General features: G+C 50.4%; 1 protein-coding gene across 1 annotated transcript in view; it reads right to left on the reverse strand.

Moving 5' to 3' along the window:
• The window catches only part of IGSF21 (immunoglobin superfamily member 21), a gene marked incomplete at its 5' end in the record, with an annotated part of 244,551 nt that overhangs the window by 32,338 nt on the left and 187,555 nt on the right, over nt 1-24,658 (reverse strand). The window contains one exon of the mRNA XM_082657755.1: nt 8,763-8,881. Coding sequence (XP_082513881.1) covers nt 8,763-8,881 — 119 coding nt within the window. The remainder of the gene's footprint in view (nt 1-8,762; nt 8,882-24,658) is intronic.

The raw sequence follows: 24,658 nt of genomic DNA on the forward strand, positions 1-24,658 counted from the left end.
CCCCAATACAAATAAACATTGTTTAAGAAAAGGAGAAATAAGCTACAAGGGTACATTGTACAACATGGGGAATATAGCCAATATTTTATAATAACTATCAATGGAGTGTAACCTTTAAAAAATAAAAGAATCTGATCTCATAAAGCAGAGCTTCAGAGCTCTCCAGAAATCCTAGATTCTGTCCTGACCTCAAGGAAGTGGGCTCAGCCTTCGTCACCCTGCCAGGAATGTTTTTAGCCCTCACCAGCCCCAGGGTGAGATTCTTCTAATGGGAAAGTTCCAGGAACTGGCCACGGGAGAACTTCCCATGAACTTGTGGTCCAAAGTCACACGGCAGGGGAGCAAGCAACTCACACTGGAGATAGATAGACCAATGGAATCACAATCACAATTTTCTCCTGTGTGTTTCTTCTAAGAGTTTTATAGTTTTAACTCTTATGTTTAGGTTGATGATGGATTTCGAGTTAAGTTTTGTACACGGTGTTAGGGAAAGTCTACCTTTATTATTTGCACGTGGCTATCTGGTTGTCCCAGCACCATTTTTTGGAACAGACTCTTCTTTCCTCATGGAATTGTCTTGGCATCCTTGTCGAGAATCAGTTAACTATCAATGTCAGGGTTTATTTCTGTACTCCATTTTATTCTATTAGAAGAAACTCGCTCTGGGGCTGGTGAGACCTACAGGCAGGCTGGGGGGTGACAGAGGCTGAGCCCATTTCCACGAGGCCAGGCCAGAAAACCACTGAATCGTGTACTTTAAATGAGTGAATTATAAGTTATGTGAATTCTACCGCAATAAAAATCAATTTAAACAAAAACAAGGGGGAAAAAAAAGCACCAGATGCACTTAATAAAAATTCAGTAAAACACACTGAAAAAAAAAAGGCAAGCTATGCGAAGTTTATTAACAACTGTTCTCCGCGTCCCCTGGCCTCAGGTGTAGAAAAGCATACAGTGTGGCTTGGTGCCATTGTGGCCTCGGGTTGCAAAGTTCTACCTTTATCTGCCAACCTCACTTGGAAACCTCCAGAAGAGACACAGGGATCCCAAGATAGAACATTTTACTAATGCTTAACAATCCTCTGTGACGTCTAGTAGAGGGAGTGGTTAAGCGTACAGGACGCATTTACCCTTGCTCTGGCACTAGCTGACTGGGTGGCCTGGGTAAGTGATGTAACCTCTCAGATTCTTCATCTGTCAAAAGGGAAGTGGCAGTACCTGCCTTCCAGAGCTGTCGTGACTGTTCAATAAGTTCCCTTATGAAAAGCTTAGCACGGTGCGTGGCAGGTGAGCAAACACACAATGAACCGTGACTCTTGTAGTTGGGAGCCAAGAGTATGGGCTTTGGAATCAGACAGTGAATCTGCCCTGCTCCCTCCTGGGTCAGTTTCTGTTGTGGGTTTAATTGTGTCCCCCCAAAACGTACGTTGCAGTCCTTACCCTGTGAATGGGACCTTATTTGGAAATAGGGTCTCTGCAGATGTAAAGTTAAAATGAGGTCATAATGGATTAGGGTGGGCCCTCATCCATTGTCTTGTGTCCTTACAAGGAGAGGGAAATTGGGACACAGGGACACAGACGCACAGAGGGCGAACGCCAGGTGAGGATGGAGGCAGAGATGGGAATGATGCGTTTACAGGTCAAGGATGTGAGAATTGCTGGCAACCACCAGAAGCTGGAAGAGGCAAGGAAGGACCCTTCTCTAGAGCTGTCAGAAGGAGTATAGCCCTGCCGACACCTTCATTTTGGACTTCTAGCCTCCAGAACTGCGAGACAATACATTCCTTTCGCTTTAAGCCCCCAGATTATAATCACGTGTGATGGGCAGCCCTGGGGATGCAGCACAGTCCCCAGACCTTGCTTCTGCATCTGTACCATGAGCTACATCCCTCAGTGGGACATGTCCTCAGCACCTAGAACTCTGCTTGGCACGGGGGAGCTGATGGATAAGTAAGTAGCCATGGAATTCGTTGCATGAAGGCATGAAACCCACATGGCTCGGACCTCACCTTCTTTGAGTGTCACCTTCTTAGAGAGGCCTCGCTGTCCACCTTGTTCACAATAGCCCCACTTCCCTCTGCTTTGCTTGACTACCCTCTGACATATCACAGGTCCCAGCTGTCTACTTGTTTGTGTCTGCCTCGCTTCCTGCACTGACTGTTCCTTGAGGACGTGGAATTTTGTCTGTCCAATCGCCGAAGCTGAGTTCCCATGCATACGACAGCACCTGAATGTACCAGGTGCTCCATAAATATTTGGTAAATAAATGAATGAATGAAGAATGAATGAATAAATGAGATTTAGAATGCCCGTGTGTATGGACAGCCAAGTCATCTTCTAATATATTTCAACCAAAAAGACATTCTGATATTGTTTTTACCAGACAGAAAAGTTCGATACTGGACTGTCCATGTCACACGTGGACACTGACCTGGATTTGGACCCAGGTCGGCTGGACTCCAAGTTCAGTGCTCCGTTCAGAGGGTCTTAGTAGTGAGGGGGGCGCTGGGTAGTAGCGGATGGGAGAACCACTCACGGGGACTGGGGCACAGGAATGGAGAAGGGGGGGCACTGATGGACATGCTTTTCCTCCCCCCAGACTCCTGTAAGCCCCCTAGAGGGACAGCAGCCCCACTGGCCATCTGAGTTTTGAGTGCCAAGTGCTCCCAGTTGGGGCTCAGTCTCCCCAAGGTCCCCACTCTCTCTACTCTGCACTGCTCCCTCCTCCCCCTCATGCTTGCTTGACATTTGTGTCACTAACAGCTTTTGTGCCAAAGGTTGGGATGTTTCCCCTTGGGAGCTCAGAGATGCTGTTAGGAACACCAGCTCTGATCTTAGCCAGACCTGCTGGGAGCCCCAGCTCTGGCACTCGTGTGGGTGAGCCCCTTAAACTCTCAGAGCCTCCGTTTCCTCATCTGTAAAATGGGGGTGACAATGCCTGCATCGGGAGGTGCTCATGACGGTCACATGATGAACCATGGATTGAATACTCAGCACACAGGGCTGGGCAGATAGCCGTGCTTGATGGCTAGTGACCTTGATTATTAGCTCTGTGTTAAAGGCCCCCTCAGTGGCAACTCTGCACGGTGAGGGTGGCCAAGATACCCTGTGCCTTGGTCTTGCGGCAAAACCAAAAGAACACCCTCTTTTGGCTTCAGCAGGTGGGAGTATCTGGGCCTCTCAACATGTAATTGATTGTAACGTCCCAGCCTGAACACGCTCCCCGCATAACCCACACCCCTAAGAAGAGCCTCCGAGAGCCTTCTGTGACTGTGCACAGTGCGTTCCCGGGGCCCAGCACGCAACTTTCAAACTGGCTTATAATTTATCTGCTGCTCGGATGAAAACATTTTAATGAGTGTGTGTAGCACGAACCCTCGGTGTCACCCATGGGGCTCCCAAATGTCTTTCCCCACCACAGAGCAGGGATGTTATAGGCGTGAAATTACAGCTGCACTCGCAGTTTGATCTCTACCCAGAAGCCTCTGGAAACAGCGCGTTAGAATGTTCTGGAAGGATGCAGGCTTGGTGATAGTGGGCTGGGGTGCCCAGTTCTCCGGCGGACCTGCTCTGTGCTTCTGATGTAGGTGGGGGCCTGGGCGCTCCCCACCCTCTAGGTTACCCTCTCCCCACTGTCCTGGGAAGTTTCCCTTTGACCCCCAAATTGGACAGGGGCCGTCTTGCCCCACTGTTCCTTGCACAGCCCTTAGGGTCCCTTAGGAGACCTAAGGGCTTAGGCCCAAAGGAGACCCCAGCTTTCAATGACCTCCACTTACCTGGAGGGAAGGTCTCTGTGTGCGTGTGTGTGACAAGAAACGGTCTTTCTATGCAATGCCACAGACAGGCCAAAACCACGAGTTGACTTTAATTTTTGAAACCTGCCTTGAAATATATTTAAAGGAGACGGTCATGGGGGAGGAAGGGGGAGGTGGGGCAATTTTTAAACCTTTCTAATTGTGCCTGATTTTTAACTGACATGATCACTATTTGTTGTGAGAGATATTATTATTCATTTAATTATTTTGAAGTACAGTTGATTTTCAATGGTTTTTTTAGAGATTTTTAAAAAAATTATTATTATTATTATTATTTTGGCTGTGTTGCATGGCTTGTGGGATCTCAGTTCCCTGACCAGGGACTGAACCCAGGCCCTGGGCAGTGAAAGCGTGGAGTCCTAACCACTGGACATCCAGGGAATTCCCTGATTTACATGTTGTGTTAATTTCTGCTGTACAGCAAAGTGGTTTGGTTATACATCTATACATATTCTTTTTCATATTCTTTTCCATCTGGTTTATTACAGGATATTGAATATAGTTCCCTGTGCTGTACAGTAGGACCTTGTTTTTCATCGCTTTTATATATAGTAGTTTGTAGAGAGACACTATTTATGGGTCACTCGGCCTGTGCGTGGGCCCAGAACATTCTGTGCTATGCATCATCTCATTTAATCCTCCCAACCTTGGCTAAGTAAGCCACTTCCTTCTCTGTGCCTGGGTCTGTGCAGTGGGCATAGTGCAGTTTCTGCCCCATGGGCTGACGTGGCCGCCGGGGTTATGGGAGATACTACACGGGCAACTGCCTTATACTCAGCCCCACTGTCTCTCCCAGCCCTCCCCTCACCAGTCCGGACCTTGCTGAACCTCAGAAGCCATGCTGCTCTGGGCCAGGGACAGCCACAGCCCTGTGGGGCCCAGAGCCAATCCTTTCCTCTCCCTGAGCCTCAGTCTTCTCATCTGGGAACTGGGGATAATGGTTATCCTGGCCCTGAGGGGCCGCGGTTAAGGATCAGGTGGAATACTCTATGGGAAGCACCGTGGAACTGTCACAAACTGGCCAAGACTGAAGTGTGGCTGTCATTTTCAAACTTGGGATGTATCCTGGCTCCTCCCCTAGACATGTGATGTCTGGACAGGCAGACTTACAGGAGGATGGTCACACAGAGGCCGGCCACCCTGACATCCAGAAACAGGGCAGGACTGGACCCCCTTTCCAAGGAGCCAGTGGGCACAAACCTGTGAGCGTTCACTTCTCAGACTGGCTTAAAGCTCCCTGGAGTCAGGAACAGTGGATGGCTCTTCTCTGTGCCAGGGCTGAAACCAGGGGCAAGAAAGAGGCAGCCACAGCCGTGCCCAAGAGCAGGCAGGCCAGAGACAATGTTAATAAAGACAGTGAAATCTGGCTTACTGAATCTCTTAGCTGCCTCGTGCTGGGCTAGGTGTTTTGCAAACCTTTTCTAATTTTTTTTTTTTTTTTTTTGGCGGTACGCGGGCCTCTCACTGTTGTGGCCTCTCCCGTTGCGGAGCACAGGCTCCGGACGCGCAGGCCCAGCGGCCATGGCTCACGGGCCCAGCCGTTCCGCGGCATGTGGGATCTTCCCGGACCGGGGCACGAACCCCCGTCCCCTGCATCGGCAGGCGGACTCGCAACCACTGCGCCACCAGGGAAGCCCAAACCTCTTCTAATTTAAACCTCACGATCATCCTAGGAAGGAGGCATCCTTACCCCTATTTTACAGATGGAGAGACAGAGGCCCAGGGAAGCTAATGAATCCAAGGTTGCATGGTGGATCTGGGATTCAGCTCCAAACCTGTGTGTCCTTAACTTGTATGCAGATGGGGCATCCTCCTGTGTCTGGGGTGAGGTGACAATTGGAAGGAGGAAGGAGAAATACATTCGCATATAGATAAGAGTATAGATACGGCTGTTGATGCATGTATGATATAGATATCAATAGAGAGATATACAGAATTAGTATTTTTTGAAGACTTAGAGGTTTAGACCAGTGGTTCTCAAAGTGTGGCCCTGGCACCTGTAGCATCAGCATCATCTGGGAACTTGTGAGAAATGCAGGTTCCTGGGCCCCACCCCAGATCTGCTGAATTAGGAGCTTTGGGGGTGGGACCCAGCAATCTGTATCTTCACAAGCCCTCCAGGCGATTCTGATGCTCATTCAAGTTTGTGAACCACTGGTTTAGACCATGGGCTTTGGCCTCAGATGGCTGTTATGACCCTAGACAAGTCATTTCCCCTCATATAACGGGGATTATAACATCTCCCAGCTCACAGGCTGTCGCCAGGATTCTGTCAGAAAATGCGCATGGAGCTGGGAGCTCACGCACTGTCAGGCACATGCCATGCTGGGGCGAGGCATCAGGTCCTGCCCGCGTGGCAAGCACCGGTGGACTTGACCCATCAGGGGACAGCTAGGCTGTAGGGACCAGTGACAAGCACGGTGACCTCTGAGCACTGGGGACAGTCAGAGGACTGATTGAGATGGGGAGGGGTTGCTATTCCAGGGACAGTCCCACCCAGGGATGCGCTGAACTTCTAGGGGTCAGAGCCTTCCTGGGGGCGCTGGGGTGGGTGAGGGTGGAATCCCTGGCCCTGCCCCTCTCTGGTCCCTCCTGGTAGCCTCAGCCTGCTGCTCGGTAAGTGGGATCCCGGGAGCTGTCTGCCCCATCCCTGGATTGACTGCCACCTCCCTGTGGGAGGAGCCCAGAAGCACAAAGCCCCTTGCTCCTTGGAGCCTACCGGTTGCACACCACCTCCTTCAGCTGGGATTGTCAGGCCAGCTGTGCAAGCCGGGCTGGTCCCACGAGACCTCTTTGTGCCTCAGTTGGAACTAGCAGAGGAGGTTTAGGGTTACCTGGTTCTACCCTCATTGTACGGATGAGGAAACCGAGGCCACAGAGGGACAGTAACCTGCTCAGGAGCCTTTGGTGAATGGGGGAGGAGTGCGCCTCGTAGCAGAGGTGGCTTTGAGGACTCTGGCTGCTCACAGGCACCAGAGAGCAGAGCCTCAGCTGGACCTTCTACACTGCCTCCATCCGTGCAACATAGCTGGCCCAGGAGTCAAGACACCCGGGTTCCGGCCTCAACACTAAGCAGCCTGATCTCACAGGAAGGTTTTGTGATCCTTGCTGTGTGACTTCAAGCAAGTTGCTTGCTTTCTCTGTGCCTCTATATCTATGTCTGCAAAATAAGGATAATAGTGCTAGTACCTCCTCTTGGGTTGGCTGTGAGGACTAAATGACATAGGTCTGGAAAGCACTTAACCTCGTGGCCTCCAGGGGCCTCCCCTGAGCCCTCTCCCTAAACTGACTGCCACCTCCCCTGTATCACTCTTGACCCCATTACCCTGCGTGATTTTCTTCCCATTGTTTGTCACTATCCATAATCACCTCACTTACCCATCTACACATGTGTTTTATGTTTGTCTCACGCACTGGACACAAACTCCCAAGAACAAAGATGTTTCCTATTGTAAGTATATGGCCATTTCCTGGCACGTGGTAGGTGCTCAATAAATATCTGATGAATAAACAATTGAGTACACATCCCTCATCAGACTGGGAGCCCCTTGATGGAGCAAACCGAGTTTCATCTGCACCGGCTTCCCAGGTGTGACCAGCCTAGGGCTGGGTACCAAGAACACTCCTTGTCCAAGTATTACAGAAGCCGTTCCGTGGGCGGGTGACTGCAAGAGGGGAGGTTTTCCTGGCACTGCCACCTCCTGGCCATGGCCTGTCCCCCAGGAAGCCAGAACACACCGCGTGCCGCTACTACAGGATTCAACATCCCTCTGGAGGTCGGGCCTCTGGAGGATTCCCGTTTCCTCAGAAGCAGTGGTTTCCACGAGGCCTTTATGCTTTCATTGACTGCCTGAGTATGGCAAGCTTTGTTTCCCTGATAAATATCATTTGATAAGAAAATCAGGGAACACAGAGTCCGGAGTCAAGGCCAAGTGCCTAGAATTCTGGCAGCAGAGCTGACCCAGAACCCAAGATTGTGCCCGGCAAGAACGTCAGCGCTGGAAGGGGCTTCTGAGACCACGTGGAGAAAGGCTTTGTTTTACAAGTGGGGAAACCGGGGCTGGGAAGGGGACACAGCCAGCCAGAGACAGGCACTAGTATTCTTATCCCCATTTTACAGATGTAGAAATGGAGGCACAGACACAGGGTGGGAACACAGGAACCCTGACATCCAGTCCGGCACGCTTTCTAACTTGTCCCCTGATGCTTCAATGTCCTGGAAAAGGCTTGGGAGGCACAGGGAGGGAACATTCTCTCTGCAGTAGGTATGCATCGTCACTGAGATGCTGTCTCAATCCCCCTCCCCCACCCTGGAGGCTCCTGGATTGTCCTCCCCCCGGGGGAGTGCCCACCCCCACTGCACTTTGCTACAGGTGCTTCCATGAACGTGGCTCCTGGCTTTCACCTGGGAAAGGTGCCCATGCAACTCAGTATTTTCTCCCCGTGACCTCACCAGGTCGCAGAGCCTGAGGCTAGGAGATCCACGAGTGATCCACTAGGCCTGCATCCCACTCCCATCTTACAGAAGGGGAAACTGAGGCCCAGAGGCTGCGGCAGGCTGCCACCCCTCGGGAAGTCTCAGTGCCCCTCATGCATTCCAATCAACATGTCGGAGCCCCTTCAAAGTGCCTGGTCCGTGAGGCTGCAGGGATGAGGTACAGCCCTGCCTTCCTCAGGTCCGGGTGTCAGTGCCGGTAGGAGAAGGGGTTCCTGAGAGGCCACATCAGTCACACCTCAGCATGGCTGGCCTCCTGCCCTCGAGGGCAAGGGTGGGAGAGAAGAGGGTCCAGTGCCAGCACAGCAGGAGTTTCCCAGTACAGCCCCTCTGTGTGCGTGGGTACGCACGCGCACACACACACACACGTATGCACGTGCGCACACACACACGCACACACAGGCACACGTGCACGCACACAGTGACGCCAGTGCCAAGAGCCCTGCACTCACCCATGACGTTGAGGAAGATGTTGCCTGATGCCAGGACCACCTTCTCCCTCGTAGCGCGGTCGTAGATGCCCACGTGGCACTCGTAAGGACCGTTGTCAGAGATGCGGACCTCGGGCAGCCTGCGGGGAAGCAGAGGCGCAGGATGAGGGTCCCTGGCCTGGGGCTGGCAGTCACAGCGCTGCAGTAAACCAGCCCCAAAGCCCCACCATCCAGCCTTCTGTCAACAACGCTCCTGGACCCACCATGCAATGCCCACGTGCTGTGCTGGGCGCAGAAGAAACATTTATGGAACACCGACTGTATGCCAGGCCCTGTGCCCGATGATTCAGAGGATGAAGGTGTGGGCTGTGTGTTCAACTAGAGTTGAATCTGTGCTCCTTTCAGCTGCTGAGCCAGGGATGGTAACGTGCCCGCTCCCAGGGGCCCCCCTGAGGATGACATGGACTGAGGCGCCTGTCATGTGGTTCAGGCTCAAAACTGTCACCTAGTCCACCAGCTCACTCATTCCTCACAGCTGCCCCCGCCACAGGAATTGCTCTTCCCATTTCATAAACATGGAAACTGAGACTCCAGAGGGGATGCAATTGCCCCCCCCACATGGCTATTAAGAGCCAGGATGGGAATCTGAATTCCTCTCTCCACACGGCCATGCTATCACTTTATGCATGGCCCTGGAGACTTGAGAAGAAACACAGTAAAATTCTTGTCTCCATGGACCGCCCTCCATCCCGATGGATAAGGAGGCAGGGAAGCTGATCAATGCCCCAAATCCCATGGGACTATGGAGAACAGGATGGAGGTTCCTTAAAAAAGTAAAAATAGAGTTGCCACATGATCCAGAAAACACAGCCCTGGGCATATATCCAGAGAAAACTATAATTCAAAAGATACACGCACCCCAATGCTCATAACAGCACTATTCATAACAGCCAGGACAAGGAAGCAGCCTAATGTCCATCATCGGATGCATGGATAAAGAAGATGTGGCACATATATACAATGGATACTACTCAGCCATAAAAAGGAACGAAATTGAGTTATTTGTAGTGAGGTGGATGGACCTAGAGTCTGTCATACAGAGTGAAGTAAGTCAGAAAGAGAAAAACAAATACCGTATGCTAACACATATATATGGAATCTAAAAAACACAAAAAAAATGGTCATGAAGAACCTAGGGGCAAAGTGGGAATAAAGACACAGACCTACTAGAGAATGGACTTGAGGATACGGGGAGGGGGAAGGGTAAGCTGGGACAAAGTGAGAGAGAGGCATGGACATATATACACTACCAAATGTAAAATAGATAGCTAGTGGGAAGCAGCCGCATAGCACAGGGAGATCAGCTCGGTGTTTCGTGACCACCTAGAGGGGTGGGATAGGGAGGGTGGGAGGGAGGGAGACACAAGAGGGAAGAGATATGGGAACATATGTATATGTATAACTGATTCACTTTGTTATAAAGCAGAAACTAACACACCATTGTAAAGCAATTATACTCCAATAAAGATGTTAAAAAGAAAATGTGGTGTGTGTATACACACACACACACACACACACACACACACACACACACACAATGGAATATTACTCAGCCATAAAAAAGAAATAATGCCATTTGCAGCAACATGGATAGACCTAGAGATTATCACACTAAGTGAAGTAAGACAAAGTCAAATATCATATGGTATTGCTTATATGTGGAATCTAAAAAATGATATACAGGGCTTCCCTGGTGGCGCAGTGGTTTAGAGTCCGCCTGCCAATGCAGGGGACACGGGTTCGTGCCCCGGTCTGGGAAGATCCCACATGCTGCGGAGCAGCTGGGCCCGTGAGCCATGGCCGCTGAGCCTGCGCGTCTGGAGCCTGTGCTCTGCAACAGGAGAGGCCACAACAGTGAGAGACCCGCGGACCACAAAAAAAAAAAAAAAAAAAAAAAAAATGCACAAATGAACTTATTTACAAAACAGAAATAGACTCACACAGAAAACAAATTTATGGTTACCCAAGTGGAAAGGTGGGGGGAGCGTTAAATTAGGAGTTTGGGATTAACATATATACACTTCTATATATAAAATAGATTACCAACAAGGACCTACTGTATAGCACAAGGAACTATATTCAATATCTTGTAATAACCTATAATGGAAAAGAATCTGAAAAAGAGTATCTATCTATCTATCTATCTATCTATCTATCTATCTATCTATCTATATAAAACTGAATCACTTTGCTGTACACCTGAAACTAACACAACATTGTAAATCAACTATATTTCATTAAAAAAAACCCCAAATCCCATGGGAAAGGGTGAGCTTATCCATGCGTAGAGTGAGCGGGGAGCAGCTGATTCTGCCCGAGGTGGTCAAGAGGCCTTCTCAGAGGAGGCGACCCATGAGGACAGGAGACGCTCCCTCAAACCTTCTTCCAGACATGTCCTCTAAAGGGTAAAATATTGGGACTTCCCTGGCAGTCCAGTGGTTAAGACGTCACCTTCCAATGCAAGGAGTGTGGGTTCAACCCCTGGTCGGGGAGCTAAGATTCCACATGCCTCGCAGCCAAAAAACCAAAAAAAAAAAAAAAAAAAAAAAAACAGAAGCAATATTGTATTAAATTCAATAAAGACTTTAAAAATTTTCCACATAAAAAAGTCTTAAATAAAAAAGTAAAAATAAAGAGTAAATATTTTAGGCTTTGTTGTTTTTACAGTCTCTGTCACAACTACTCAACTCTGCTCTTGTAGAGCAAAAGCAGCCCCCCTTAGTAAGTGAACCAGCGTGGCTGTGTTCCAATAAAACTTTATCTATAATCATCAAATCTTGTATTCATACAATTTCATGTGCCATGAAATCTTATTCTCTTTTTCCAGTTTTTTCTAACCATTTAAAAATGTAAAAAAATTCTTGGTTTACAGGCTGCAGGCTGTAGTTTGATGATTTCTGTTCTAGATCCTTCTACAGGGTCTACAGGGTCAGACCACGATAAAATGGTGGCACAGTGGTTGAGAGTCCGCCTGCCGATGCAGGGGACGCGGGTTCGTGCCCCGGTCCGGGAGGATCCCACATGCCGCGGAGCGGCTGGGCCCGTGAGCCATGGCCGCTGAGCCTGCGCGTCCGGAGCCTGTGCTCCGCAACGGGAGAGGCCACAACAGTGAGAGGCCCGTGTACCACAAAAAAAAAAAAAAAAAAAAAAAAAATTAGTTGGTCTGTTGTTCTCTCTCTCCATGGAAATGTCACTGGGGCAGCTCTTTCCTCACTCCTCTCTGACACTGGGTTAGAGAGAGCCAAGTTCAAATCCTGCCCCCACTGTTGGTACGCTGTGTGACCTTGTGTAAGCCATGCTGTCTCTGAGCCTCCATTTCTTATCTAGAATATGGAGCTGATGCTTTGCAGGACTGCAGTGAGGATTAAATGTGATGATGTTACTGCAACACCTCTGTGAGCAGGAATGTCACATTAAAATGGTCGCAGGACCGTTACCTGTTGTTCCTGGATCCTGTGATGCCCTGTGAGGGAGAGGGGATTCCTGGTAAGTGAGATCTGGACACTTTGAAGGGGAAGAGCCTTGACCTGGAGTTCAGAAGCTATGTTGTTGCTGCATCAGGGAAATCTGTGTGCCTCCAGCAAGTCCCGGCCTTCTCTGGGCCTCATCATGCAGCCGAAGGGGAGCCTATTCTGGCCACAACTTAAAGAAAGTGAGGTCTCTGTGTCTGGGTCTTGGAGGTTCTCATGCCACAGCAGAAACCCGGGGGAAGAAGCTCATGTTCATGGAACCCTAGTAAATGCCAAGCATAGTGCTCTACCCACCAAACTGGCCCAGCAGTCCTATCAGAACCCCGGTGGAGGACGAGGGCGTTGGCTAAGAGCACAGGCTCTGGAGGCCTGGACGCCTGCACCAGCCCTGCCGCCAAGAAGGGGGGTTCCTTCAATTCTGCTCTTCGCACCCACCCCCATAGCTAACACATTTCCCTCTCCATCAGCTAAGCCTCTCTCTCCATCTGTTTCTACTGAGCAATCTAACCTCAGAGTCACTCCTCTCTCCTTTCATTTCAGCTGTCCCCACCCCCATCTTTGTCTTCCAGCTACTTTTTCTTGTGACTCACTGTCCCCCACCCTCCGTGCCCACACACACACACACCTGGGCGCCCAGCTTCTCTCTCTCCATCTCCGGTCTCATGGAGGAAGCCCGCCCATCTAACAGAGCCTCCTTCCCTCCCATCGCCCAGCTTACATTAGCATAAACAAACACCTTCATTTCCATAGAATACACAGAGGCTGACATCTGGTCTACCGACCGTCACAAAAGGACTTAAGGAACGGGAAGCTTTTCATCAAGGAAACTTTGTGGGGAAGATGCTGCCTCCCATCTCAGAAGAAAAGAACACCGTGACAGCGGAAGCAGCAGGGAACTGTCTCCCCTCTGGGAACTATCTTCTTTGTTTGTAACTCAGCTAGACTGAAAAAAAAATAGCCTCTCTACTGGGCAGGGCTGCTGAATGACAGTCATCTAGAGTGACATGTTTAGGTGACACTCATAGGTGCCTGTTATAGAGGCAACTTTCTTAAAGGCCTTGCGTAGGTGACAGGTGTACAGGTGACATGCTCAGGTGACAGCTCTGTGAAGAAACAGGCTCCAGGGACACATGGAGCTGGCAGCTACAGATAATGACATGGTTGACACACAGGTGGAAATGAACAGGTAACCGTCACATAGGGTGATATATGCAGAAGATGTATTTCTGTGCTAGGGACACAGGTGACGTGTTTAGGCAATCACTACACTCATGTTCTGGTGACAGTAAAACCAGCAATATGTTTGGGTGACACAACACGGGTGCTATAGAAGACAGCTCAGGGGACATCTAGATTGGTGCTTTATGAAGGAGGCGGTTTTTTGCTTAGGACTATTTCTACAGCCTCGGATGTTTCTTCCTCCACGAATGGTCCTGCTCTCCGCCAGAGGTCCAAGCCACACTTCGGGCACCATCCTTGATGTCTCCCATTTCTATAATCCCCAAACACAGTCAGTGACCAAGTCCTGGATGTTCTGCATCTTAAATATGTCCTGAACCATCCTCTCCCCTGTATCTCCACTGTCAACATCTTTTCTCACCTGGAATATGGGATGAATAGTTAACTGGTTTCTCTGCCCCTGCTAATCTCCCTCCTGATCTGTGCACCAAGGTAGACCGCAGATCTTTTCAAATGCAAATGGAATTAATGGTACTCCTCTACCTAAAGCCCTTCAAAAGCTTCTCTCTGCTCTTTGAATAAAGACCAGAATCCTTATCTGGGCCAACAAGGCTCAGCACAGTTGGTTCCTGCCATATCCCAGCTCCCCCATCCTCCAGCGACAATGGCAATCTTTCCATTCCTCCAATGTGCCAAGTTCCTTTTTTTCAAAAAGAAACTTTAAATTATTTTAAATTTACAGAAAAGTTGCACAGAGAATACAGTCCCCAAACACCTCTCACCCTATTTCCCCCACTGTTAACCCTTACAAGACCATAGTACTCTTGTCAGACTAAGAACCAGTGTTAATACATCGCTATTAACGCAACTCCAGACTTTATCCAAATTACACCCGTTTTCCCACTAATGTCCTTTTTCTGTTCCAGAACCCCATCCAGGATCCCTCATAGGTGACAGTCCTAGGTGAATTGAGCCAAGCATCTTTTTTGATTCAGCACTTTTGATTGCAACATTCTGTTTTCCTGAGAATGTTGCATTTTCTTCCCCTGGCTACATCCTTCAAGTTACAAAGGTCACTTAGAAAGTGACCACCTGGACCGGGTGGCTGTGGTAGATTGATTGCATTGATGGCCTGGATTAACAGCCTCCCTGTATCTTGCAAAGTGCCTTCATAGTTCCTCTCACCTAGAAGTAGAGTCTATTCCCCCATTCTTGGCCTCGTGACTTGCTTTGACCAATAATATGTGGTGAAAGTGATGATGTGCAAATTCCAAGTTTCAAAAGAATTCTCTCTCTCTCCCTCTGCCTCTGTCCTGAGAACAAGCCTCTGATGGAGGCTGAGAGCAAGTGGAGGGAGGCCCCACTTGGCCCAGCTGGTCCAGCCAAGGCCACACTCGGGATTGAACCTAGCCAACCCCAACCTCGTGAGCTATAATACATTGCTTTAAACATCCTCATTTGGCACTGCTTGTTATGTATCCATAGCTAACTGATACAGCAGGTCTCTGCATGCCTCTCCTGAGACGTTCTTGTCTACACTGTAACTTAATGACATGTTGGTAACTCACGAATGTCCTCCTCCCCCACACCGTGCACCATAAAATCCGTGAAGGCAAGGTCTGCATCCAGCTCGCTTACCAGTGTATCCCAGGCCCTGGCCCAGTGCTTGCCATCATGGCTGGTACTCAGTCAATAGTTGCTAAGTGGGTGGATGGTGAGACCTTCCAGGAGACTATGGTGTGAGCCTCCCTCTGCTGCGAGCCATGCAGCCCCCCATCCCCCACCCCACCCCAAGGCAGATTCTGGTTCTTGTCTGCAGATCCAAGAGCTTCCAGTCACAGCTCTGATTTGGACAAATCTGCCTCTTCTCAGCACCTCGTCTGAGCTTGTGCCTTCAGTGTCATCCTTCTGAAGTGGATTAAGTGGCCCAGAGACCCCGTTTCTCCGGATTTGAGTGGCATTGATCTGCACGCTGGCTAGAAGGCCTTCCGCAGATAGCAGGGCCCCGAGGGGGCGGAGGGTGAGGAGACCTGCTCTCATCAGCCAGGGGCTGCAATCGATAAACTATTAATAATGGCAAAGGTTTCTGGCGAGTTCAGTGTAATGCATTTTAGCAGCTGGAGTTTACCGACACTGACAGCGGTTCTGAAGGGCAGGCGAGTAATCGTGTTTTTGAAAATCTGGGCACAGAGATAGCGGAGACCCCACTGGCTGTCCCCGTGGCTCAGGTGAGGTCAGGCAAGAGCTGGTCACTGGGGCTTCACAAGGCCCAGGGCCAGGACTGTAGGCTGTCCACACTCAGCACAAGTATTTACACCTACTGTGTACCACACCCTGTGCTGAGCCTTAGGGGTGGGGGAAGGGGTAGACACAGAGATGCCAAGGATTTGTCTCCTGCCTCTGGCCTCCTTGCCCAGGCTCTTCCCTCTGCTTGGACCACTTTTCCTTGCTTATCTACACAGCAAGCCTCTAACCATCTTTCAAAGCCTAGCATTTGAGTCTCACTTTCCCCATTTATGATCCCTCCCCATCAGATAATTGAGAAGATTACGTGGGATAATTCAAGGGCTTAGCCCAAAATGGTGTGGCTTGAAAGTCCAATGGACTAGAATCACTAGATACATAGTGGTCCTAAGGCTTTACATTCAGATGCTGCCTCTGCCAGGCAGGCTGCCCTGACTGCCTGCCGCTCCCTGTGCAGACAGAGTCCCTCTCCACCTCCCCAGGGCTGTGTCTGTCTGGGAGTACCTCCTATCCATATCACGCTACCTTGGTACCCTTTTGTCTTCCCTCCCAGAGAAGCATATGAGCTACTTGAAGGCGAGCCTGGCCACGTGGTAGGTGCTCAGAGAATATTCACTGTATGAATGAGGGCGGCAGAAGCTACCAGGGCCAGGAGTTAGGTGCCCTGGGCTCTGGTCTGGGCTCTGCACCTCACTAGCTGCGGGAGGTTGGGTAAGGCCCTTGGGCTTCTTTGGGCTTCGGTGTCTCCATCTGATAACTGGGTGTTATACTATCTGCCTTGTGGGATTACAGCCTTTGGAAGGAGCTGATATTTATAGAGATTTACAATGAGAGGCGTGTTAAGCATTTTAGCCTATCTCCCTGGATCCTTGACACTACCCTATTATAATGCAGTATATAAAACCTGCTCTGGTATGTATTCTATAGCAATAATAATATTATTATCCCCATTGTATAGATGAGGAAACTGAGGCACCCAGAGAAGAGGGAATGTGAGGAGGTCACAGAGTGAGCAGGTGGGTGCTGTGATTCGAAACCGAGCCTGATGGATGCCAGAGCCCGGGAGAGGTCTTTGGAACCCACTGCCATCCCCACGCTGTAAGTCAGATCTTCCTTTCCCAGCAAATTAATTTGAGTCCCTTGGGACTGGAATTTGCCTCCACTGCTCTTGGGCATCTTTGTGTTTTGAGCCTTGCCACCTCTCCAGGTTTTGAGAGCCATCTGTTTCCTCCCTGCTGGGAGAAGGGATGGTCTTTTATTTTCCTAAATTCCCTTCTTCCAGCTTCCAGTGGGCCCCTTAATTCTGATGCCTGGAGTTTGCTGAGCCAGTTGTATTCACGTTCCCCACACCTGATACGACTCTACAGCCTCTGATCATCTTTCCTTTCCTGACTTTGTCTTTCCACTGGGAAGAGTCCTAGATTCTCCCAGACTGGAGATCGTGGACTTGGGAGCAGAGGGTGGGGCTGGGATGAAACAGGAAACGGATCTCTGAGTTACTTTTCCTGTACTGTCGGCAAATCAGATGATCCAGTAAGTGACTTTTGCTGAGACCTGAAACCTAAATTAATGACATGCAAATGCACTCAGAGCAGAGCCTGGCACGCTGTAGGTGCTTGTCAGATTTTTTCCCCCTGCACCATGAATGTATTAAAATTTTAAAACAAACTATTAAGCATCTACCATGTTTACGGTGTTGAGTACCTAACGTGGAAGAAGACAGAACAATAGTGATCTTCCTCAGTTTACCATGAGGTTACATCCTGATAAACTAGTTGAAAATTGAGGATACCATAAGTCGAAAATGCAGTTAATACACGTAACCTCCTGAATATCATAGCTTAGCCTCACCTACCTTAACTGTGCTCGGGACACTTCCCTTAGCCTATAGTTGGGTAAAATCATCGAACACAAAGTCTATTTTACACTAAAGTGTTGAATATCTCATGCAATTTGTTGGACACTATACTGAAAGTGAAAAACAGAATCATTACCTGGGTACAGCATGGTTGTAAATGTATCGGTTGTGTTTACACTCGTGATCCTGTGACTGGTGGGGAGCGTGCTGTCCTGCCCAGCATCATAAGAGAGTCTGGCACTGCGTATGGCTAGCCCGGGAGAAGACCAGAATTCAAAATTTGAAGCCCGGTTTCTACTGAATGTATGTCACTTCTGCACCATTGTAAAGTTGAAACATTGTTAAGTCGAACTATCGTAAGTTGGGGACCGTCAGGCATCACTATAAAGGTGTCTTTTTTTTAGTTGAGTCTACATATATGCCTCCTTCTTCCTAGGAGAAATCAGCTGAACATTAGTTAAGTTGACCCCGGATCAAGGTCATCATAACAAGCACCGATCTCATCCTGCCATGTCTTGGGGGTAGTGCAATGTGTTAGGTTAGTTTGCCCTTACACTATGTCTCCTGGAATCCTTGCCTTTAACCAAAACATTTGTTGACAGATTTATTGAGGTCTGATTGACAAACAGTAAACTGTGCATAAAGTTTACACATTCGATGGGTTTTGCCATATGTATACACCCTTGAAACCATTGCCACCATCAAGATGATGAACATATCGCCCCCAAAAGTTTCCTTGTGTCCTTCTGTAATCCCCCCATTCTGCCGCCAATGCCAGGCAACCATTGATTCCCTTTCCGCCACTGTTTTCTAGGATCACGTTTTCAGGGTTTCATATAAATTGAACCACGGAGCATGTCCTATTTTTGTTGGATTTCTCTCACTCATCACTGTTATTTGAGATTCTTTCATGTTGTTGCCTTTGTCAATAGTCCATTCCTTTTTAAGGTTGAGTGGCCTCCCATTGCGTGGCCATAGCCCCTCCTATCCATCCACTGACCTGCTGATGGATGCTTGGGCTGCTTTCTATGTGACTATTACAAATAAAGCTGCTATGAACCTATGCGGACAAGTCTTTGTATGAACGTATCCTTTCATCTCTCTTGGGTTCATACCAAGGAGTGGCATGGCTGGGCTTATTTTAACATGAAGACGTTGCTCAACTCTTTTCTACAGTGAGGACTTCTCCACTTTTTATGGCTTTTTGCCTTTGCACGCTCTGCTCGGGGTGCTTCCTTGAGAAGGAGCTCATTCTCCATGACGTTATTCCTACTATCAAAATGCTTCTCTCCATCCCTACTATCAAAATGCTTCTCTCCATCCGCGGTGAGCTCCAAGCCCAGACAACAAGTCCTGTGGGAATCGTGTGGCCATGTGGATAAAAAGGTTGGGGAGGAAGGGTGGGGGCTATGGGATTTCTCTAAGAGAAAAGTGTGCATGACATTTGCCTCTGACCCTCTTTTCTTCTAATCTTCTTTCGGGGGATGGGAGCTGGCAGGACAGAGGACACAGTGGTCAGCTCCTTCCCTCCACTCTACTGACCCTGCTCTGTCTGGAACTGCTCCACTTTTGTCTTCACTCTTGCCATGTCTCCCTGCCTGAGGCCCTCCAGTCTATCCCCTCCCCACCCTGCTGCCAGAGCGACCTTCTCACAGTGAGGATCTGGCCTGTCCTTTCCCAAATTAAAACCTTCCCGTGGCTTCCATACACTGGAGGATCAAGCCCAAGCTCAGTCTGACTGTAGGCCCCTCCTTGATCTGGCCCCAAACCCAGAAAGGAGGAAGGGAGGGAAGGAGGGAAGAAAGGGGTGTGTGGCCTCACATCTTCGGCAAAATTCATCAAGTGAATTTGCTGAGGAAGACTTGTCAGAACCAAACTTTTATAATCTACCCTATTTAAAAAGCATCTTGTCATGCAAAGGTCTTCATTTATATAGACAGTACCTCATTCTGGGCTAATGAAAAAGATTCAAGTAGCAATTGATCCTTTGAGGATCCGCTTTAATGAAGAGATGAGAGAGCCTTTCATTTGTACAACCATTGTTTGCATAGAAACGAAGCTTCTAAGGGGCCTGGAAATAGTTCATTCTAGCAAGTAGGTTAAACACACCCCCTGCAATCCTATTAGCCTAGTGCCTGCCCAGCTTTCCGTGATGCCTGCTGGAAAGCTCTCAAGTGGAAAGTAATGAAGTTTTACTGTTCCTGCGCCTGCCATGGTTCCTTGATTGTTGGCACGTTCCCTGAGGCCTGGATCTTGTTTCTCCCTCCCTCCAACACCTGCTTACTCTCCAAGTTCAAATGTCATGGCCCCATGAGGCCGGGGCAACTATTACAGAAAGCCCGCTCCACCTCTGCAGAGTCTTGAGACAGAATTAATAAAAATGGCCGTGAAGGGGCTTCCCTGGTGGCACAGTGGTTGAGAGTTTGCCTGCTAGTGCGGGGGGCACGGGCTTGAGCCCTGGTCTGGGGGGATCCCACGTGCCGCGGAGCAACTGGGCCCGTGAGCCACAACTACTGAGCCTGCGCGTCTGGAGCCTGTGCTCCGCAACAAGAGAGGCCGCGACAGTGAGAGGCCCGCGCACCGCGATGAAGAGTGGCCCCTGTTTGCCACAACTAGAGAAAGCCCTCGCACAGAAACGAAGACCCAACACAGCCATAAATAAATAAATAAATAAATAAATAAAAGAAAAACAACACAAGCCAAGCTGTAGAATGAAAAAAAAAAAAATGGCCGTGAAGTCTGGCAGCCGTGGGTGCTATTGGGATGTTTGCTAACAAGACACTTGAAAAAGGTGTGCTGTTCTCTGACAAAGGATGGGGGTGGGGGCTGAGGCATCTGCCTTTCCCCCTCCCTCGCACCTGTGCAGTTTGCAGAGCCTGGCTGGGAGCTCGTGGGCAGCTCAGGTCTGTTTGTTTGGCCCAGTTGCCCAGGTGTGCACCTGCACAGCTAGCCCCAGCTGCTTCCCCTCCCTGGCTGCCCTTTTCCTTCACAGGCCCTGGATGGCTGCACGAACGCCCCCAGCACTGAGAAATGGAGTGGCTACTGGGGGTAGCATTTGTGGCAGCCAGTAGGTCTTGGAAAGCACCTGGGGACAGGCAAGGAAGCGTCTGTCTAGACCTAGACCCTATCTCGGGATGGGATCCTCTACAGGACACCCTGGGAAGGTGCTGGGGTATAAGGCTCAAACCTGAATGTGTTCAAGAATCCCCCGCAGATCTGGTTCAAATGCAGGTTCTAGTAGGTTTCTGGGGAGGGACTTGAAAATTTCTAACAGGCTCCCAGGCGATGCTACTGCTGCTGGTCAGCAGGCCCCGAGTCTCAGGTTCTCAGCCCTCCTCCCTCGCCTTGGGTCCATCCATCTGTTTAACCTTGCCCTCCCCCACCAGACACACTGGGAGGTCCCCTTCCATTGGCTTCACCAAACCAGCCAGATCCTAGAGCTTGGAAGGCCTTGGCCCATGGTATGTCCCTCATGAATATTGTTGAATGGAATTTGCTTGAGATGGATAGATTTTGCAGCTCTGCATGGGTCCTTGAAACCCCCAGGGCCTGCCCCAAGCTGGCCACTTGGCCTCCATCACCCTCACTCTACACTGACTTGATGCTGAATCCCACTCTGCCCTCCTGGATCACACCTGTACCTGCTCCCCGTCCCCCAGCTTCTGAAAGAGGTGATGTGTTCTCAATCTTTCCTGGTCTCCTGGAAGTGAGTCTACCCTCAAGATCAGCTCAGAAAGTGGGACCCAGAGACTAGACTTAGATCCAGGGCAAATGGTCTCATCCCATTTGGAGTGAACTTGGCTAAAGTCACCTGAAATGGTAAGACCTGAGCCTCCCCTGGTTAATACACTCCTGGGGAAGCTGCCTGTGAAGAGAAGTCTCAACCCCAAGGGGTCAGAAATGATTCCCTCGCTTCCTTTGGGCCAATCCTTAGATTTTCTCCTCCAGCAAGCCCTGTCCAGGAGCAGACTGGGGAGACATTCCCCAGGCAGGTGTGCAGCTCTGGGGACTGCACCAGGCAGAGATGCTGGCAGAGGAAGGAAACTCTCCCTTGAATTAATGGATTCATCCTATGGGCACAGGGTGCACGTGGAGGAGGCTGGGAGTTTTGCTCCTTTCATATCAGATCTTCCAGTCTAGCCTGGTCTTAACTAGGGCGACCAGCTAGCAAGTCCTGGTTTGTCTAAGACTTTCCTGGTTTTAGCGCTGAAGATTCCTTGTCCCAGGAGTCCTTCAGCTCCAGGCAAATCAGGATGCTGGTCAACCTTCCATTTAACTAACGAGCATACTAGAGAGAGGAGTGACTTGCCTTGGTCCAGACAGCAGTCAGCAGCGGGTCAAGGATGGAGAGACCAGGCCACCTGTGCCAGGTGACCCAGAAAGGGCCCTGGGAAATAGACCCAGATGACCCCCTGCAGCATGGTTTGAGGACTGTGATGGTGTTACAGAGCCCCTCACATGAGGTGGGGATGGGGGGCACATAATAGGTGTTCACTGAACTACCACTGGGATCGCCACGAGCCAAAGTCTCGATGAGTCAGGGTCTCATAGAGCCAGAAAAACCTGGTGCTATTTTTACGACACAAAGCCGGAGAGTGTGGGTCCAACTTCTTCCCCGAGCCAAGCAGGAGGACATGTCAGAATCTCTCGATGGGGCTGGGAGCCCTCAGCTGGGGACCCCACCACCTTCCAGACATCCCCTCTGGCTGGGGAGCCAGTCAAAGGTCTGGCCAGTCTAAACGTGGTGGGCTCACCTGAGGACACATGAGCAGCACCAATTAGAGGTGAACAGGCTGTCTCGAACCAGGCAGGGGACGGAGGGAGAGAGAGCTCTGGGCAGGGAACATGGGGCAGCCGAAAATCCCCCTTACCTAGGAGCTGAGCCCCTCCCTCAGCACTGAGAGCTTTATTACCTTCTACCTTGTGTGTTTTTCCCCTTCTTTTCAGAAACTGCCTGAACTCTTTTTTTTTTCCCCCCAGAACCTTTAAAAAGCCATTAGCGTGGGGACTTCCCTGGTGGCACAGTGGTTAAGAATCCGCCTGCCAATGCAGGGGACACAGGTTCAAGCCCTGGTCCAGGAAGATTCCTACATGCCGCTGAGCAACTAAGCTCATGCGCCACAACTACTGAGCCCGCGAGCCACAACTACTGAGGCTGCGTGCCGCAACTACTGAAGCCCGTGTGCCTAGAGCCTGTGCTCGACAACAAGAGAAGCCACCGCAATGAGAAGCCCGCGCACCGCAACGAAGAGTAGCCCCCACTCGCCGTAACTAGAGAAAGGCCAAGGGCAGCAACGAAGACCCAATGTAGCCAAAAAAAAAAGTTCAAAAAAAAAAAAGCCATTACTGTGACTTTCATCCCCCTTTTCAACCTGAAAATGGTTTCCATCATGAAACCACTCAGTAGGTATGAAATATCTGTGGCTTCCAATTAAATGTGGGGCTGGTAGTTGGAGGGGAGATAATAGAGAAGGGCGGCCAAGGGGGAGAAGTTCCAGAACAGGCTAGCGCCCTTCCCAACCCCCTCCCTCCATTGGTCTTCCCCTCCCCCATCCAGGGAACCTCAGACTCATCGCAGGACTTGCTCCTGGCCCCAGATCTGTGGATTGGCGATTCTGGCATTAATGTGTTGTAATTGGGGCCCAATTACTCACTACCCTGACAGCTAGGCTGAGGACGAGTTGAGGCCCCATTCTGCCCCTCCGCTGACTTGCTGGCCCACCCCTGAGATGCATCCTCCTAGGTCCTAGAATTTCATGCTGAGAAGGGACCCTTTGTGCCGGATGGGAACTTACTGGGGAGGGGGGATGCTCATCCAAATCTAGCTCAGCCTCCTAGGGCTGTGTGACCTCAGGCAGGTCCCTTGCCTCTCTGGTCCTTAGCTTCTGCAGCAGAGCCACAGTGAGTCCTTTGTTCTGAGGCTCAAACAATATCACTGTGGAAGGGCCCCCCTCATTCCTGCCCAGAGCGCTGCTCCAGAGATGGCAGCTGGGATTTCCCAGTGGGCAAACAGGGAGTGACCTGTTTCTAATGTGGGAAAACGCCCCTTGGAAATCAAATTTTATCTTCCGAAGATGAATTCCTAGGAAATCATCTAGCTCTAGGGATCCTAGCGTGGGATCCCTAGATTACCCAAGCCAGGAAGTTAGTCACCAGGATGCTGGATGCTGACATTGTGGCTCACTGGTCCCTACTGCTCTGGCCTCGTTGATGCGTGGTTGATGGAAGATGGGGGTCACTGTGCCATCCCTCCTGGCCCTCCCCACCCTGTTCAGCTGCCACACTGAGCCTCAGGCCCCGAATCCCAATCCCACCTCCCCGTCTCTCTGTTGACCCCATTCCCCTGCCCCTCTGGCCGGCTGCTTGCCCCTCCCCTGTTCCTCCCATGGTGATCCCTCCCCCTCTCTCCCCCTCCCCTTCCTCTCCTGGCTTCTCTTCTCTAGCTTCTTGCCGCTGCCATGGAAATGCCATGGAAACCGCTCTCTCCTCTGCATCCCGACTGATCCACTTAGCCCTTCACAGTCAGCCTGCTCAACTCAGGCTCTGGGCTGGGAGGTGGACAAGGGCGGAGGGGCCAAGGGGTCAGGACGTTCCTTCTACCTTGTCAACACCCCATGCCACCCCAGGCCCAGCAGGCACCTGGCATGCGGCATGTGCCCCGTGGAGAAAGACACTGGGTGGTGGGGAACTAGAAACCAGGCAGTGGGCCAAAGGGACCTCGGACAAGGGAAGCTGGGCAGTGAGCCTACTAGAAGCGAGGCAGAAAGGCTGAGGGCACGAAGCTGTGCCCGCTGCCTCCTTTCTAACCCTGCGGGTGCTTTGCTTTTTAACAAGAATGTCTGCCTCTCCGTCTTTGCTTCTGTACTTGGCAGTGGGTGAGAGCTGGCATCAGGAAGACGCCAAGCCCACTGGAACCAAGCCGGCCTTCAGCGGGAGAGGGAAGGTGTGGACTATGGCTGTCCCAGGGTTCCCCGTACTTCCCGGCACGAGTGACCACCCTGATCTTGTTCAGTGAACACAGCTGTGCCCCTACTGTGTGCAAGGCTAGGGTTAGGCCACTGGACCAAGAGATTCTAGGGGACAATTCGTGCCTTGCTCATCTCTGC

The sequence above is a fragment of the Grampus griseus genome, assembly GCF_964374135.1.
Source record: "Grampus griseus genome assembly, chromosome: 1".
NCBI lineage: Eukaryota > Metazoa > Chordata > Mammalia > Artiodactyla > Delphinidae > Grampus > Grampus griseus.